A 15,706-nucleotide genomic window follows, 5' to 3' on the forward strand; every position below is an offset into this window, starting at 1 on the left:
AAAAAAAAAAAAAAAAGGGCTGTCGGTACTGCTGATGTTGCTGGTTTTGAAATTGTACTTTCCCAAAAATAATCTTTCATGAAAATTCTGTGGGACACCAAGCAGATGAAGCAAGCCCTGTCAGTGGGTTAAAATATCTTTTAAGCTTCCCTATGGAATACAGGACACTCTTGTGTCACCCACTGCTCAAATCAATACATAGTGTGATCTACCCACATAATTCTCATACAATTTCCTGCAATTCACTGTGCAGCATTTGTGTATCTTCACAGAACATTGGCACCCATGAGGGCAAAGTACAAAATAAGTAGAGGAAAGTTATTTTTGTGCATAGTTTCATTTCATTAATGCTTTTTTTATTTTTATGGCATTGCTTCTTTCAGGTAAGGCTTAAAAAGGGACATGATCGTGCTTAATCACTAAAAAGAAAAAAGAAAATTAGTTAACAAAAGGCTATTACACTATACATACAGAAATATAAGAAAATAATAAAAGAAATCACTTAAAGCAGACTTGAGAGATCTGTACAGTAGGAAAAGCTTTGGGGTATTTCACTGCATGTTTGTACAAACAATGCATGCTGCTCTCCTTTCACCTTCAGATCCTAGATGCTGGCTTCACAGAGACGTTTTCAGGGAAGACAAAGACAAGGCCAAGAGTACCACAGATTTGTGAAGCTCTTCCCCTATTCATTGGCACTTTGTAGAGGCAAGCAGTTTTTAAATAGTTAAACCTTGTTCCTTCTCTTCATGTATGTAGTGTTTCACTGAAAGCTTTTTTTTTTTAAAAAAAAGCTACTGTTCTATTTTTTCATCCTGTCAAAATTCAGTAGTGACAGGAGGGGAAAAAAGTACTGGGAACACCTAGGCATTAACATAGTGAGAATTATCCATAACGGGATACTGGTAACACTGTACATGGTTAGGCAGCAGGCAACCAAGTCTTTTAGCAGATTACCTTTCATGTGATGAATTTCAACTGCCGATGACATTATACTGAGGTATTATTAGCTCTGTGGGCTGACATTTAACATTAGCACAACACCGTCTTGTCACACCTTCAATCTGACAAAATCCTATGTAGCAGTGAAACTTTTCCCCGATGACAGATTGGTTTCTTGAACTTTAGACATGGTTTCAGAGAAGACATAGGGCTTTCTGGCTCAGAAATGCCGTGGCATCTCACACTGTTCACAGCGGATTAAGGCTGGATGGTTCAAAAAAGTACAAGCAGTGCAATTCCACTGAGCCCCCTCATCATCTTCTGTGTCTTGAATCTTTGGTGTTTTGATGGTGGACCTTTGATCTGTCAAGAAGTAAAAAAAAATTTAGAAGTAAAAATCATTAAGTATGACAAATCACTGACAACTCTAAACACCATTTGTACTGGGTAGAATGAAGCTCCCTGTTAACCAAAGGAAGCAACTAGCTGAAACTGACCATTACCAGCCTCCACCAAGCTGTTCTTTTTTCTGGAGAAGGGCAACCAAGGTATGACAGAATCACTTTCATACCTCCGTAAGGGAGGAAACAACACCATTTTCTCCAATTTACAATGCAGAGAGTATCAGTTGTATCAGATTTCTATGTTAATGTTGTGAAAGGTGTCATACTGAAAAACGATACTGCAAAAGTGTATTTGAGTTCGTTAAGAGTTTCACTTCCTACCAACATAGTGTTTCTATTTGTTTTTAAACGTAGGAATGGAAGTTTCCATTAAATGTTCTTTGCTAAAACATAAATTTTTTAAAAAAGAGAACTAATATCTAAAGTTTTATTTAGCCACATATTAAAAACAAACTCTGAAGAAAATCAGTATAAAAACTTTATTTTATTCTGTTTTTTAAACCACATCTTAGGGTACAAGGAACAGTAGTAGCCTTTTCACTCTGTCCAATATTTCTTTTGCTGTGCAGAGCATTTCAGTCAGATGCAACCCCACTTGTCTATCATTGCTTTTGTTGTCATGCCCCAAAAAACATCGTCCAGGAGCTTTTACCTGATGTTTTCTTCTAGTTTTATGATTTTGCAATTTATGTTTAATTCTTTAGTCTTTTTTGAGATGATTTTTGTATATAGTGTGAGGTAATAAGGATCCTATTTCATTTGAATCCATATAGACATACAATTTTTCCAGTATCATGTATTAAAATATTGTCATTTTCCCATTGTGGTCTTGGTATCCATGTTAATTATAAGTTGACAATAGATGCACACATTTATTTCTAGGCTATTTCATGTGTCTTTTTTTTTTTTTGGTTTTTTGAGACATGGTCTCATTATGTAGTGAGACAGGCCTGGAACTCACTATGTAGCTCAGGCTGGTCTCGAACTCACAGAGATTCTCCTGCCTCAGCCTCCTGAGTGCTGGGATTACAGGCATGCACCACCACGCCCAGCCTTTCATGTCTGTCTTTATGCTGGTACCATATTGTTTTAATTACCATGGCTTTGTAATGTTTTTTAAAATAAGGGAGTGTGATGTCTCCAGCTTTGTTCTTACTCAAGAGTGTGATGGTTATTTGGGGTCTTTCAGGGTTTCATATGAATTTTAGCATTTTTTTTTCTATTTTTATATAGAATGCTACTGAGGTTTTGATATTGTGTAGGCTCTGCAGATCACTGTAATATGGATTTTTGAATACTACTGATTCCTCCAATCCATGAACACAGAATTCTTCTCATTAATCTTTAATTGCTTTTATGAATGTTTTATAATTTTTGCTGTATAAGTCTTTTACTTCTTTGGTTCAGCTTATTCCTAAGTATTTTTTTTTGGTTTTTTGAGACAGGGTCTCACTATGCAGTTGAGAGTGACTTGGAACTCACTATGTAGCCCAGGCTGGTCTCGAACTCACAGTGATCCTCCAGCCTCAGCCTCCCGAGTGCTGGGATTATAGGCATGTGCCACCATGCCTGGCTTCTTTATTCTTTTTGTTGCTATTTTAAGTGAAACCTTTTTCATGGTCTTGATTTCCTTTTTGTTTAGCTCACTACTATAGAAACAATTGACTTTGCACACTGATTTTGTATCTTGTAACTTTACTAAGTTCATTTAAGTTTTTTTTCTTTTCTTTGAATCATTAGGACTTTCTATACAAACAGTAGTTTTCCTTTAGTGATGAGGGAATTACTGCAAGACCCCTAAAGAAATCACAGACTGTAATGAACCATTATATATATTATAATATATATATATATTTTCCTTTATATACATATCCATGATAAAATTTAACTTATATACTGGGCACTACAGGAGATTAACTACAATAAAATAATACTTATACTGTAAAAGAAATTATTTAAGACTTACAGCTTATTTCTGGAATTTTCCTTTTAATATTTTCAGATTGTGATTAACTGCAGATAACTAGTATCAAGCAAAGCAAAGCTGCAAAGGAGAGTCTACTATACAACTGTGTCTTCTGTAAACAGCATTTTATTTCTTATTTTTCTTTTCTGACATGAATATCTCGTTTCTCATTTCTTGTTTAATTGCTCTAGCTAGCACTTTTCATACCCTGTTTTTTTTTTTTTTTTTTTTGAGACAGGGTCATATTGCTATGCAGTTCAGGATGGCCTTGAACTCACATATGTAGGCTTAGGCTGGCCTCGAACTCTCAGTGATCCTTCTGGCTCAGCCTTATGCACACCTCATACTCCACCCAGCTGTTCTTCATACACTACTTTGAAAAGAATATGACACTCAGGAGGCTGAGACGGGGGAACATAAGTTCAAGTAGCCTCAGCAAGTTAGTGAGAATCTGACTCAAAATAATAATTACCAAAAAAGCTGGGCATATAGTGCTCAGTGCTCCCTGGCTATCCTGACCTTGTACCAGATTTTAAAAATTTTTTTCAAAATTAATTATAGTGGTATATTTTAGGTATACAATATAATGACATTCATCATTGGAAATTTGTACCTTTACATAATCTTTCTTGGTTCTTATTTTTTCCCCATTCCCCTGCCCTCTCTTCAAACTCTCCACCCCTTTTCCCTATTTACAAAGATGTTGTTTCCATTTTTTCCTTTTCTTTTTTTTTCCTCATTGAGTTTATTGGTACATTCTAGGTAGACAGTACAGTTACATTCATTACTGGGATCTTGTACCTTTACATGACAGGTTCTCATTTTTACTCCTTGTCCCTGCCCCATTTTTTCCTTTTCTAAGGTTTCCTTTCCCAACCCCTCCCACTTTCTCTTCCCCTTGGTTTTCTTCCTATTTCACATTATCTGTTATATACCTTGACCCTTATTTACATTTCAGTTTCTCACACCAGAGAAACTATGTGGTATTTACACACATCTGTCCTATTTATTTCACTAAGAGTACGGCCTCAATGTGCATCCATTTAGCTATAAATGTCTCTAATTTCTCATTCTCTACGGCTGAGTAGTACTCCATTTTATTAAAAAAAAAAAACACGTTTTCTTTATTAGGTCTCCAGGTGATGGGCAACTGGGTTGTTTGCAAGTTTTAGCTATCACAAACTGTTGCAACAGATTTTAAAGGGATAATTTTCAGTTTTCCCCACTGATTATCTGTGTGGTTTTTGATATATAGCCTTTATTATGTTGACGTTATCTATTCCTAATTTGTCAAGAGTTTTAATCATGAATGGATATTGAACTTTGTCAAAATGTTTTTATGCACCTATTGAGATACTCACGTTTTTTCCCTATGTGTTCTATCACATTGATCAATCTACAATACTGAATCATTCTTGCTTCCTTGGAATAAATCCTACTTGGTCATGGTGCATGATCCTTTTAGTGTACTACTCAATTTGGTTTCTTAGTATTTTAATGAAAACTTACATATCTATGCTTATTGGCCTATAGTTTTCTTTACTTGTATTATCTTTGCCTGGTTTTGGTTGCAAGGTGATGCTGGCCTTATAGAATAAGTTTGGAAGTGTTCCCTCTTCTATCTTTCGGAAAGCAGTAATTATTGACTAAATTAGTTATTTTGGAATGTTTGGCAGAATTCACTCATGAAGGTATGTGGTCCTAGGTTTTTCTTTGTTGGGACACTTCTGATTACTGATTCAATCTCCTTATCTGTTATTGCTACATTTGGGCTTTCTATTTCTTCTTTTTCTTTTTTTTTTTTTTTTTTTTTTTTTTTTTTTGAGACAGGGTCTCACTATGTAGTTGAGACTGACCTGGAACTCACTATGTAGCTCAGGCTGGTCTCGAACTCACAGAGATCTCCTGCCTCAGCCTCCCGAGTGCTGGGATTACAGGCCTGGGCCACCACGCCCAGCTCTATTTCTTCTTGATTCAGTCTTCACAGGTTGTATATTTCTAGGAATTTATCCATTTCTTCCAGGTTGTTCACTTTTTTGAGCATGTAATTGTTCCCATTAGTTCCTTTTGGTTCCTTTATTTTGAGGCAACTACTGTCATGTCTTCTCTTTCAGTTTTGCTTTTATGTGAATATTCTGTTTTTTATTTATCTGTCTAGCTAAGGGTTTGTCTATTTTATCTTTAAAAAAACCTTAGTTTTGTTGTTTTTTTCCTATTTAAAAATTATCTATTTGATTTACTTTTGCTCCAATCTTTATTAATGTTCTTTCTTCTACTAACTCTGGGCTTAGTTTAACTGTTTTAATAGGGTATAAAGTTAGGTTATTTGAGACATTTCTTTTTTAATATAGGCATTTCTCTCTATAAACTTACCTTTTTGTATTGCTTTTGTTACATTTCATAGATTTCAGTATGTTATTTTAAAAAAAGGTATTTAAAAAAAATTCCTTTATCATTTACTCAAACACCCCATGGATATTCAAAAGTATGATGTTTATGGTAGGTGTGGTGGCACATGCCTATAATCCCAGCACTTGGGAGGCTGAGGCAGGAGGATCGCTGTGAGTTCGAGACCAGCCTGGGCTACAAAGTGGGTTCCAGGTCAGTCTCAATTACATAGTGTGACCCTGTTTCAAACAAAAAAACAAAAAACCCCAAAAAACCAAAAGTATGATGTTTATTTATTATTAGTAGTAGTACTGGGGAATTGAACTCGGGACCTTGTGCTTGAAAGGCAGGCGGTGGAACCACTGAGCTAAATTCCTGGCCCATTTTTTCTTGGCATTTTGAGGCAGGGTCTCCCTTTGTAGTTCAGGCTGGTCCTGAACTCAATATGTAGCCCAGGTTGGCCTCAAACCTGCAGCAATCCTCCTGCGTCAGGAGTGCTGAGATTACAGGAATATGCCACCACACCTGGCTATTCATTTTATAGTTTGAGACAAGGTTGCACTATGTAGTTCAGGCTGGCCTCAAACTTGAGGTGATCTTCCTGCCTCAGTCTCCCGAGTGCGGGGATTACAGGTATGCACCACCACCATGCCCAGCAAGTATGATGTTTAGTTTCCATGCATTTTTCTGGTTTTCTTATTATTCTGATTTCTGTTGCATTCCGCTACAGTCAAAAAAGATAGATGGAATGATTTCGATTATCTTAAATTTGTTAAGAATTGTTTTGTGAACATACATATGATCTGTCCTAGTGAATGTTCCATGTGTACTTGAGAAGAACATGCATTTCTTTGCTGTTGGATAGACAGTTCTGTTAATCTTTTTATTATACAGATGCATAGACTTAAAAATCCATTCTGTCCTATATAATTATAGCCATTCATGATTTTAGTTACCATTTACCTGAAATCTCTTTTTCATCCTTTCAATTTTCAGCCTATGAATGTCTTTAAAATGAATCTCATTTAAAGTAGGCATGGTTGGTACATGCCTGTAATCCCAGCATTCAGGAGGCTGAGGCAGGCTGAGGCACTGTGAGTTTGAGGTCAGCCTTGACTACCTAGTAAATTCAACTGACCTTATCTCAAAAAAGCAAAACAAACAAACAATAACAACAAAATCCCCAAAACCAACCCTTTCCCAAAAAGAGTCTCATTTAGATAGCATACTCTCTGCCTTTTGATTGGTGAGTCTAATCCATTTACATTTAAAGCAAGTATCATTAAGTGAAGACATTACCATTTTGTTGTTTCCAGTAGTATACTTGGCCGTTTTCTTGCTCTTATTTTCCTCTTGTCTTCCCTTGTTATGAAACTTTTTTTTTTCTTTTTGTGGTGTTGAGGATTGAACCCAGGGCCTTCACACTGAACTACATGTTCAGCCCATTTTATTTTATATTTAAAAATTTCAGACAGGGTTTCACTAAGTCATTAAGTTGCCCAGGCTGGGCTTGACTTAATTATACTCCTGCCTCAGTTTTGCAGAGTGCCACCATGCCTGGATATGACTGTTTAAAATAGTTTGATTATTTTCTGTATCATCTGTGTTCTTAGTTTTTAAACATAAATTTTATTTCATCCCATTCACCCAAGCCCCCTTGCCTAAGTACAGAAGCTTTGTTTCCATGTTTTCCTTCTATTTTCATTTTTTTTCTTGCCCCTTCGTTTCTCCCTCCTCCCCCCTCATCTCTCTTCCCATTTTGAACACTGTTTCCATTTCCCAAGGAACATCCTACATTTCAATCCTTATTTCCACTTTCAGTTTCTCACACCAGAGGATGAATGTAGTTTTTGTATGTGTGTGGTAAGCTTAATTAAGGCTTGCGTATCTTTTAGTTATATCCTACTTTAGGTTGATAACAACTAAACTTCAACTGCATACACTTTCACCATCCCCAACCCTGCTACATTTTGACTATATGTACATTAATAATTTTTTTATAGTTTAACTTTCATATTGAAGTTAAAAGGAAATTACATACCTTGGTTACAGTGGTATATTAACTTGTACCTCTGCATTTACCTTCACTAGTAAGACTGAGCCACTTGATTCCATTTCTATACATATTTTAATGCCTTGCTCAAAACAAATAGACATATTTTGACATGTCTTAATATGGTATGCATATATTCTGAGGGTATCAATGACACAGAATGTTAATAGGTAATACTTTTTGAAAACCATTCATTTGGAATTCAGGGTATTTTGAACACTCAGGAGTTATATATAAATTAAAAGTTTATCCATGAAAAATAAACTCCTCTAGCATATCTTCCCTATCACTCGGCTAAAATTTTAAAGAGTAACACATTTTTGCCCTTAATGTTTTTTTTAAACCAAGACTAGCTATTTTGGGAATACACAGTAATAATTCCCAAGGTCATACATTTTACTTTAAAAAAGATGAATACATTATACCTTTGTATCCGCCCAAATCCCCAACAAGTAAATCAAAACAAACATCTTTCTAATGAATCTATCTAAGAATACCAAAGTTTGAAGCACTTCTAGAGTGGATGGTTGTTAAATATAAAAATTTTCGAAGATCTTGCTTGTAAAGATGTAACAATTTTCACACTTAATGGGTACACTAACCTTTGGGTTTTGGTGGCACAGGACCTACAAATCCAATATTGTCATAAAAGTTATGAATAGCGCTGGGATTAAAATGTGGTCCTGAAATATATAAAAAAGTAAATATATCAATGTTTAAAGTTCAAAAATACTTTTTTTTAAAAAAGTAAGCATTTCTTTCTAAAAACACTACAGTATAAACAGAAGAAATGCTCTTCAATTTCACCTCTAATCTCGAATTACAGGTAAGATCTCAAAAACATATTTCAAAATATAGGTATAATATAGCATTCATAAATAGAAGTAAATGGTAAATTGGAAAAAAGTCAAATTAATGCTGGTAAGAAAGAATTAGAAGTAGACTCTTCTGTGTGACAAATTAACTTAAAAATTAACAATTTAAAAATTAGTATGAAATTATCAAACTTGGACTTAAGCAACTACTTAGCCTAGACCCAAGGAGTATAAAAGCTTTGTGTTAGTGTGACAGAATGATGTAGGAAGGAACAAGTTTAAGGACTACACTTTCTAGACAAGCAGTAACTTTCTTTTCTCTCCCAAGTTTAAATTGTGGCATTTTATGTGAATGCTTCAAGATAAACAGCTTACCAACATTTTAAAAGAAATTTAAATAAAATTCACTTCGGTGGAAGCTGAAACACACTCAAAAGTGTGATTCAGGACTTCTCTTTTTATTCATCTCCTTCCTTTCCCTGTCTTCCTATGTTACATATTTCTAACATTTCCCCAATTATGTTTAGATAGTGAAAATACTTTTTAGTTTTCTATGGAACTGAATTAAACTACAAATAGTAAGAAATTATTGCCTGTTATTAAGAGCTTATGTATAAAAAAATGGCCAAGGAACAAATGACCATACTTCTGTTTTCTTCTCTACTTCATGAATTAAAACAGTGTCATTCAGATATGGGGCCACAGTTCTTGAGATACAAAAGCAAAAAAGGGAAAGTTATATCAATACATCTATATTAGTAAACATTGTGTAACAAGTTCTATACACATAAAAGCAATATACCTAACTATGCAGCTACACACACTAATCATTGTCATCTCTTTACATAATTAAAATGGTATGAAGGATATAGAAAATATGTCAATATGTTAAATTATGCCTGAACCAAGTACATAGTCAATTCTGGGGGTGGGGGGAGGACCAATAGTTCTTTAAAATCCTGAGATAGTAAGATTATGACTGTAAGTCTGTTCTCAGTCATAGGAGTTGGCAGATTAATTCAATTAATTTCAGCTGAGTATGCAATGAACTTTACCTCGGGCTTGAAAAAGATCAATTTCTTTGGTTAAGCAGTCAATGTCAATCTGGAGTTGTCTATTACAACTTCTCAACTGCTGCATTTCTTCAAGCTGAAAAATAATTCCATGTAAGAAAGATTTGCATTGAATTCTCATGTCATTATTTAAGAAAGAAGAGTTTGGCAGGAGAAGATATGGTGAGGAAAAAAAAAGTATGAATTAAGTATTTATAAAAACTAGATCAAGCTTTTACACTATGGCAGACAGCCTATTCTCATATTCAAGCACAGAGGTCACAAGAGTTACAGAAGACTTACTGAAGGTATTTGGGATATGGAATTTGATCTTTTCAGGCGCCTTCGAGTTAAATTATTTTCCATTTCATTGACCTCAGATTTTAATTTGTCCAGCTTTTTCTTTTGAATCTCAAGTTCTCTTTGAAGTCGTTCCATTCTGGCCTTCTGGTGTACCAACAGAGCTGCAATACATATTGGTAAATGTGAGGATCCACCTACTTTAGTCAAGTAACCTTTAAACAAACTTGGGAAAAGAAAATAAATGAGTATTTCTGTGATAAACACCAATTTGCCAAGAATCCTAAAGTTACATTAAAAGAAAATACTGTAAGTTTAAACACAATTTCAAAAGTTTTAACTTGGAATTTGTTTTAATAAATTAAGCAAATGTTACTGACTTTACTTAAAAAATTTTTTAGGGCTTAAATTCACTTTGTGGCAAATAGTATTTTTGGCCTGTTACTTTTCTGAAGGTTCTAGTCTGGTTAATTAACCTACTAAGTGCTGTCTAATTCACATCTGATCCCATATTAGAAGACAGAATAAAAATAATTAAAAACAGTATGATTAACCTAGAGGGCAAAGGGAGGAAATAAAGGGAAGAAATAGAAAACTAAGCAACCCAATAGGAATAGTTCCAAATATATTAGTAACCACAATAAATGTAATTAAGTGTATTCACTGACATTTAAGACCAGCAAAGATTTACAAAGATTTAGCAATATGCTATTTATAAGCATTTTAACCAATTCTTTTAATAGGCCAGAAGCCTGTTAACTAACTGTGTCAATTTGAGTAAGGAAGACTCAACTAAATTGGATCAGCACAGTTCTGGTGTGGTTGAAGGGATTTACTGAAGACAGATGACCCACCCTGGGTATGAGTGACAGCAACCAATAGGCTTGTCGCCTGAATGGAATAAAAGGGAAATGACGAAGGAGACTTGCTTCTGTTTCTTTGAGGCTCTCCAGTCTTCACTTTTTACCTTGTACATCATCTTCTAGCATCTTCAGTTTTCCTCAGAGACCTTTTGGCCTCCTGATATGAATGGACTCACTCAGGACTCACTCAACTCACTACAGTGAGCTCCAGGTCTTCAATTAGATCCTTTGGTTTTCTAGTGCATCCACAGACCTTTTGCACTTTTTCACACCCAACTCTGAGGGTTACCACTGTAAGCTAATCTTATAAATTCTTATATATGTCTTACATTAAATCCGTTTCTCTTGTAATTACTGTCTCATACAGAGTCTACTAAGAGTCAGCTATTTTGCAAGTAAGTGGAGGAGTCAATGAACAAAAAAGCTGATTACATGACAATGGTAGGAGAAACTGAGGCAGGGGAGGAGGGCAAGAACAAAACTCTGAATAAGTGGTCACTAAAACTGTGGCTCACAGGCCAAACTGGCCTGTTTTATTAATACAGTTTTTATTTGTTTACTTGTCTATGGTTGTTTTCATGTTTCAACAGCAGAGTTGAGTCGTTATGACAGAAACTATGTGACCTATAAAACCCAAAATGAGTTACTAACTGGCTCAATATCAGATTGTGTAAAGCCTTTTGACCATATTAAAGATTGTGAATTAAATGGAGACCCATTTCGCACAGAAAAGTTCAAATGAAAATGATTAAAGTTAAAATAAATACCTTGTGCATCCTCAAAGGCACAAAGTAATAGTGTCCACTTGGCTGGTGGAAACTGAAGACTATGCACTGAAGGAAAATTACAAACTCTAAACCCACCTCCTCACTAAACTGATTCAGCTTCTCATACTAACAATTTGATAAAAAGAAGTATCCCCATTTTTGGATGTAACTATTATTATTGCAGTTCATTTTCACACAGTTTGGCATTTAATAAAAAGAATTAGGATATATACATAAAAGCAAGAGAAAGCCTGAGAGAGATAAAATAAAGAACAGAACCATATTCAGGAATAACCTAGATGCTGGAGCTATCTCATAGGGAAGTTAAGAATAACTACAATTAATATGTTAAAGAATCTAACTGAAAAGGTGGACAACATGCAGAAATAGATGGATTATTTGAGCAGATAGAAATTACAAATGAGTCAAATGCTAAAAACGAATATGGGATCAGAGATAAAGAATTTCTTCAACAGGCTTATCAGCACAATGACCAGAGAAAGATCAGTGAATTTGACAGAAATTACATAAATTAAATACAAAGAAAACAACAGAAAAGAATAAAGAATTCATGAGCTCTGGCATAACATCTTTTAAACAGCATGATGTGGTAAAGACAAAAATAAGGCAGAAAAATATTTGAGGCAATAATGGCCAAAATTAATAAAACACAACAAATCACAGGTTGAAGAAGTCCAGAGATCTTCAAATAGTATTAAAATACCTATACATATCATAGCTAAACTGCTCAAACCCAAAGACAGAGGGCCGGGGATTAAGCTCCGTGCTGCGCTGCCTGCCTCGAAAGTGCAAGGTCCTGAGTTCAATCCCAGGTACACCCCCCAAAAAAATCAACCTATAGAAAACCAAAGATACAGAAAATATCTTGAAGGCAGCTAGATAAATTTTAATATAGATATGAGGTTAAAAAAAAAAGCCAGTGTATTCATTTCAAATACCTCTTTCAGAAAAAAATAAAAACAAAAAAACTTTAAAGCCCAATAAATACATTATGACACAAAGAGGTTCTTAATGACAAAAAGGAAAAATACAAGTAAACAACAACTATCATTCTGTATGGAAAATAATAATAGAAGATACTCTCTTCCAATGACTGCACTATTAGAGGACACATTCCAGGATTCTCCTTACCATGGCTTTACCAGTAACCCCCAATCTATTTTTTTAGGTTTATATCAAAACAGGAAAGTAAGCTGTGAGGCTGAGCTACAGAGAAGGCTAATTAGTAGGAACAGCTTTCAATATGAGGTAAAAACCTGATTCAAAGATTCAGAATCAAAGGAGCCAGTGTTGGTGAGGGTAAGGCTCTGAGATGTTTTTAAAGTTTAAAGAGTTAATTATTCAGAATGTTTCTAAAAAAAGTAAAATTTTGCATCTTTCATAATTTATAAAGAAAGTTTTGCAGTGGCTGAAGAAGTAGCTATCAGGTTCTAAAGTAAAATACTGTAAATATACTGTCTTATAATTTAAGAGATATTTCTTTCTAGTTTAAACGAAATTTTAGAGATAATAACTATGTTGTTCAGAAGTGACATAGTTGGTAGATTACTTAAGATTGCTCAGGTATGACTTCTAGTTATAAACAAGCTAAAATGCTTAGAAAATAGAAAGAGCTACCTCTATTTCTTAGCAATTCTTTATGTTTATCTTTAGTTCACTTTTCAATCATAGTTTGGGACTTTTAGAAATCTGAGAATGTTCAACCACAGAGGAAAAAAAGAGGACAAATTAATTTCTAAAAATCACTGAAAATTAAGCTAAGGCTAAACTTTTCTCTAGCTATGGTTTCTGAAAATTTAACTTTTGCTGTATAAAATAGTTCCAAATACTTGTGTATTATGAAATAATTTTGTTACACTGATCCTGAAGGATAATTACAGAAAGATGTTTTTGCTCTTATCAACTTCCACTAAGTGAAATGGTGAATAGATAGCAAGAAATATGACAATTATACCTCCAGGGTCTAAAAGGGGATAGTTAGAAGCCATTGATTTGGCTTGTTGGGGAGGCTAGGAATTTATACCTGTTATGGAAAATGATTTTGAAAAGGGACTTGAATAAATTACTTATACTGGCTGTCTTTTGTTTTGGCATACAAATAGTTTTAAACAAAATCCTTATCAACCACACATACAAATGAACTAGACTCATGTACAAATCTAGTAATATCGGGATTTGTTATACAGACTTCAGGAAAGGAAAAATTATTTTCCAATCCTGTATTTATTTACATACAAATTACTGTTGACTTAAAAAGCTAAGCTATAAAGATTCAAATATATTATCTAGGACTCTAAGGATGATGACACAGCACCGTATTGAAAAATTTTCTGTCTCCAAAAATTCCATGAGAATGACAGAGGAATTCAACTGGTACAATCCAACAATAAAGAAGGCAATTATGGACAGGAGAATCCAATTTTAGAACACTAAAGCTGATGAAACTACAAAGACTTATGGACAGTAGTGAAAGCTGTAGTCTCATGAACAGGCAGGGCGCTGCAGACAAAGAGATAGCTGCCCTGTGCTGAAGAAACCTGAAGTGCTTGACTTTGGAGGATGCAGGTATGGAGAGAACTGACAAATGAGACAGAAAACAGCAGCCAACTTAGCTATCTGGAATGGTCGACTTCTCATCCTGAAGAGAGAGCCAGGATACATACAAATACATATTTATTTTTAAGCCCCTTGTCCCGGATACCCTTTTCCCACTCTGGCTTCCACATAAGCAGAGCATAAGGTGGTGATGGTACAGAGTACCTTTGCAGCAGCTGACTGTTCACCTACTCATTAAAAAGTAAAGTCTGTCACATAGCAAGTCTCAATTTTGTTTTTCTTTTCTTTTTTTAAACAGAGTCTCACTTTGTAGTGCAGGCTTGCGTTGAGTTCATTTTGTAGCCCAGGCTGACCTCAAACTTATGGCAATCCTCCTGCCTCAGCCTCCTTAGGGCTAGGATTATAGGCATTCGTCACCATGCCTGGCTGCAAGTCTCATTTTTGCATACATGACTTTCAGTCAGCCTTCACTGTCCTTCATTCTTAAGTACTAAACACAGGCCAAGAATTATCTCCCACTTGAGGAACATCTGACCTATGAAGGAACTGGATAAACAATGAGCAAAACTAAACCCAGATTAAGTTGAAATAATTCAGTGAGAGGAGAATTTACATTCTAACATCTTTAAGAGACTAGTGACAATACTGTATCCATAAAATAGCAAACTGCTATGAAAAAGGATTAGAAAACCAGCTCTAAGGAATTAAATCACTGAAATGAAAATTTCATACATGAATTGGAACAAATACTAAGAAAATCTCCTAAAATGTAAAACAGAAAAATAATGAGGTGGGCCAGGGATGTAGCTGAATGGCCCTGTGCCTGCCTGGCAAGCACAAGGTCCTGAGTTCTATTTCTGGTTTGGGGCGGAGATAAGGAGGTACAATATACTGAGAATTTGAGAATGGAAAAAGAAGAAGAAAGTTGGTCCAGTAGCGGAAGCTGTGTGTGGATTTTTTGTTGTTGTTGTTGTCTGTTTTCTAGTGGTACCAGGGCCTTTTCCATATTGGTCACATATTCTACTGCTGACCTACATTCCCATCTCAGAAGTTACAGGAAATGTGAAACTAGTGTGATCAGAACAGAATTTTATAGGGCTGAAGGACGATATTAGCCTTTAAACTGGAGGTGTCTACTAAGTGTAAGGCAAAGATAATCACACACACACACACACACACACACACACACACACACACACACACAAAGACCTACCATTTACGAGACAAGCCATTGTAAAACTTGACTACTAAAGACAAAAGGAAGATCTTAGGTTATTTCCAGAAAGAAAAAAACAGGTCACATACAAAAGCACAAGAACCATAATGACATAAGATTTCCTCAGTGACATGTTCTATAAGAAAATGATTTTCACACAAGATTTCTGTAATAAACTAAAAAGTATGAGGGTATTTTCTGAGATAACTGAGGGTATTTAAGGAGGTAAATTAATCTCTCAAATCCTAGCAAACTAAAGGCATAAATCAAGAGGAAAGCTGGGTGTGGGGGTGTACACCTATAATCCCAGCTCTCCAGAGGCTGAGGCAGAAGGATTGCTGTGAGTTCGAGACCAGCCTGGAC

At 35.1% G+C, this 15,706-nt stretch overlaps 1 protein-coding gene across 3 annotated transcripts in view; it reads right to left on the reverse strand.

The window, feature by feature from the left end:
• Window positions 1-6: 6 nt before the first annotated feature.
• The window catches only part of Tab2 (TGF-beta activated kinase 1 (MAP3K7) binding protein 2), a 51,332-nt gene continuing 35,632 nt past the window's right edge, over window positions 7-15,706 (reverse strand). For all 3 annotated transcript variants that reach the window (XM_010607723.1, XM_010607724.1, XM_010607725.3), the window contains 4 exons: window positions 9,924-10,084; window positions 9,624-9,717; window positions 8,356-8,436; window positions 7-1,305 (listed from right to left, as the gene is read on the reverse strand). In XM_010607723.1, the coding sequence (XP_010606025.1) occupies window positions 1,163-1,305; window positions 8,356-8,436; window positions 9,624-9,717; window positions 9,924-10,084 (479 nt within the window). In that variant the 3' untranslated portion in view covers window positions 7-1,162. The remainder of the gene's footprint in view (window positions 1,306-8,355; window positions 8,437-9,623; window positions 9,718-9,923; window positions 10,085-15,706) is intronic.

This window comes from Fukomys damarensis, unplaced genomic scaffold, assembly GCF_012274545.1.
Source record: "Fukomys damarensis isolate Sample0158 unplaced genomic scaffold, DMR_v1.0_HiC HiC_scaffold_14, whole genome shotgun sequence".
Classification (NCBI taxonomy): Eukaryota; Metazoa; Chordata; class Mammalia; order Rodentia; family Bathyergidae; genus Fukomys; species Fukomys damarensis.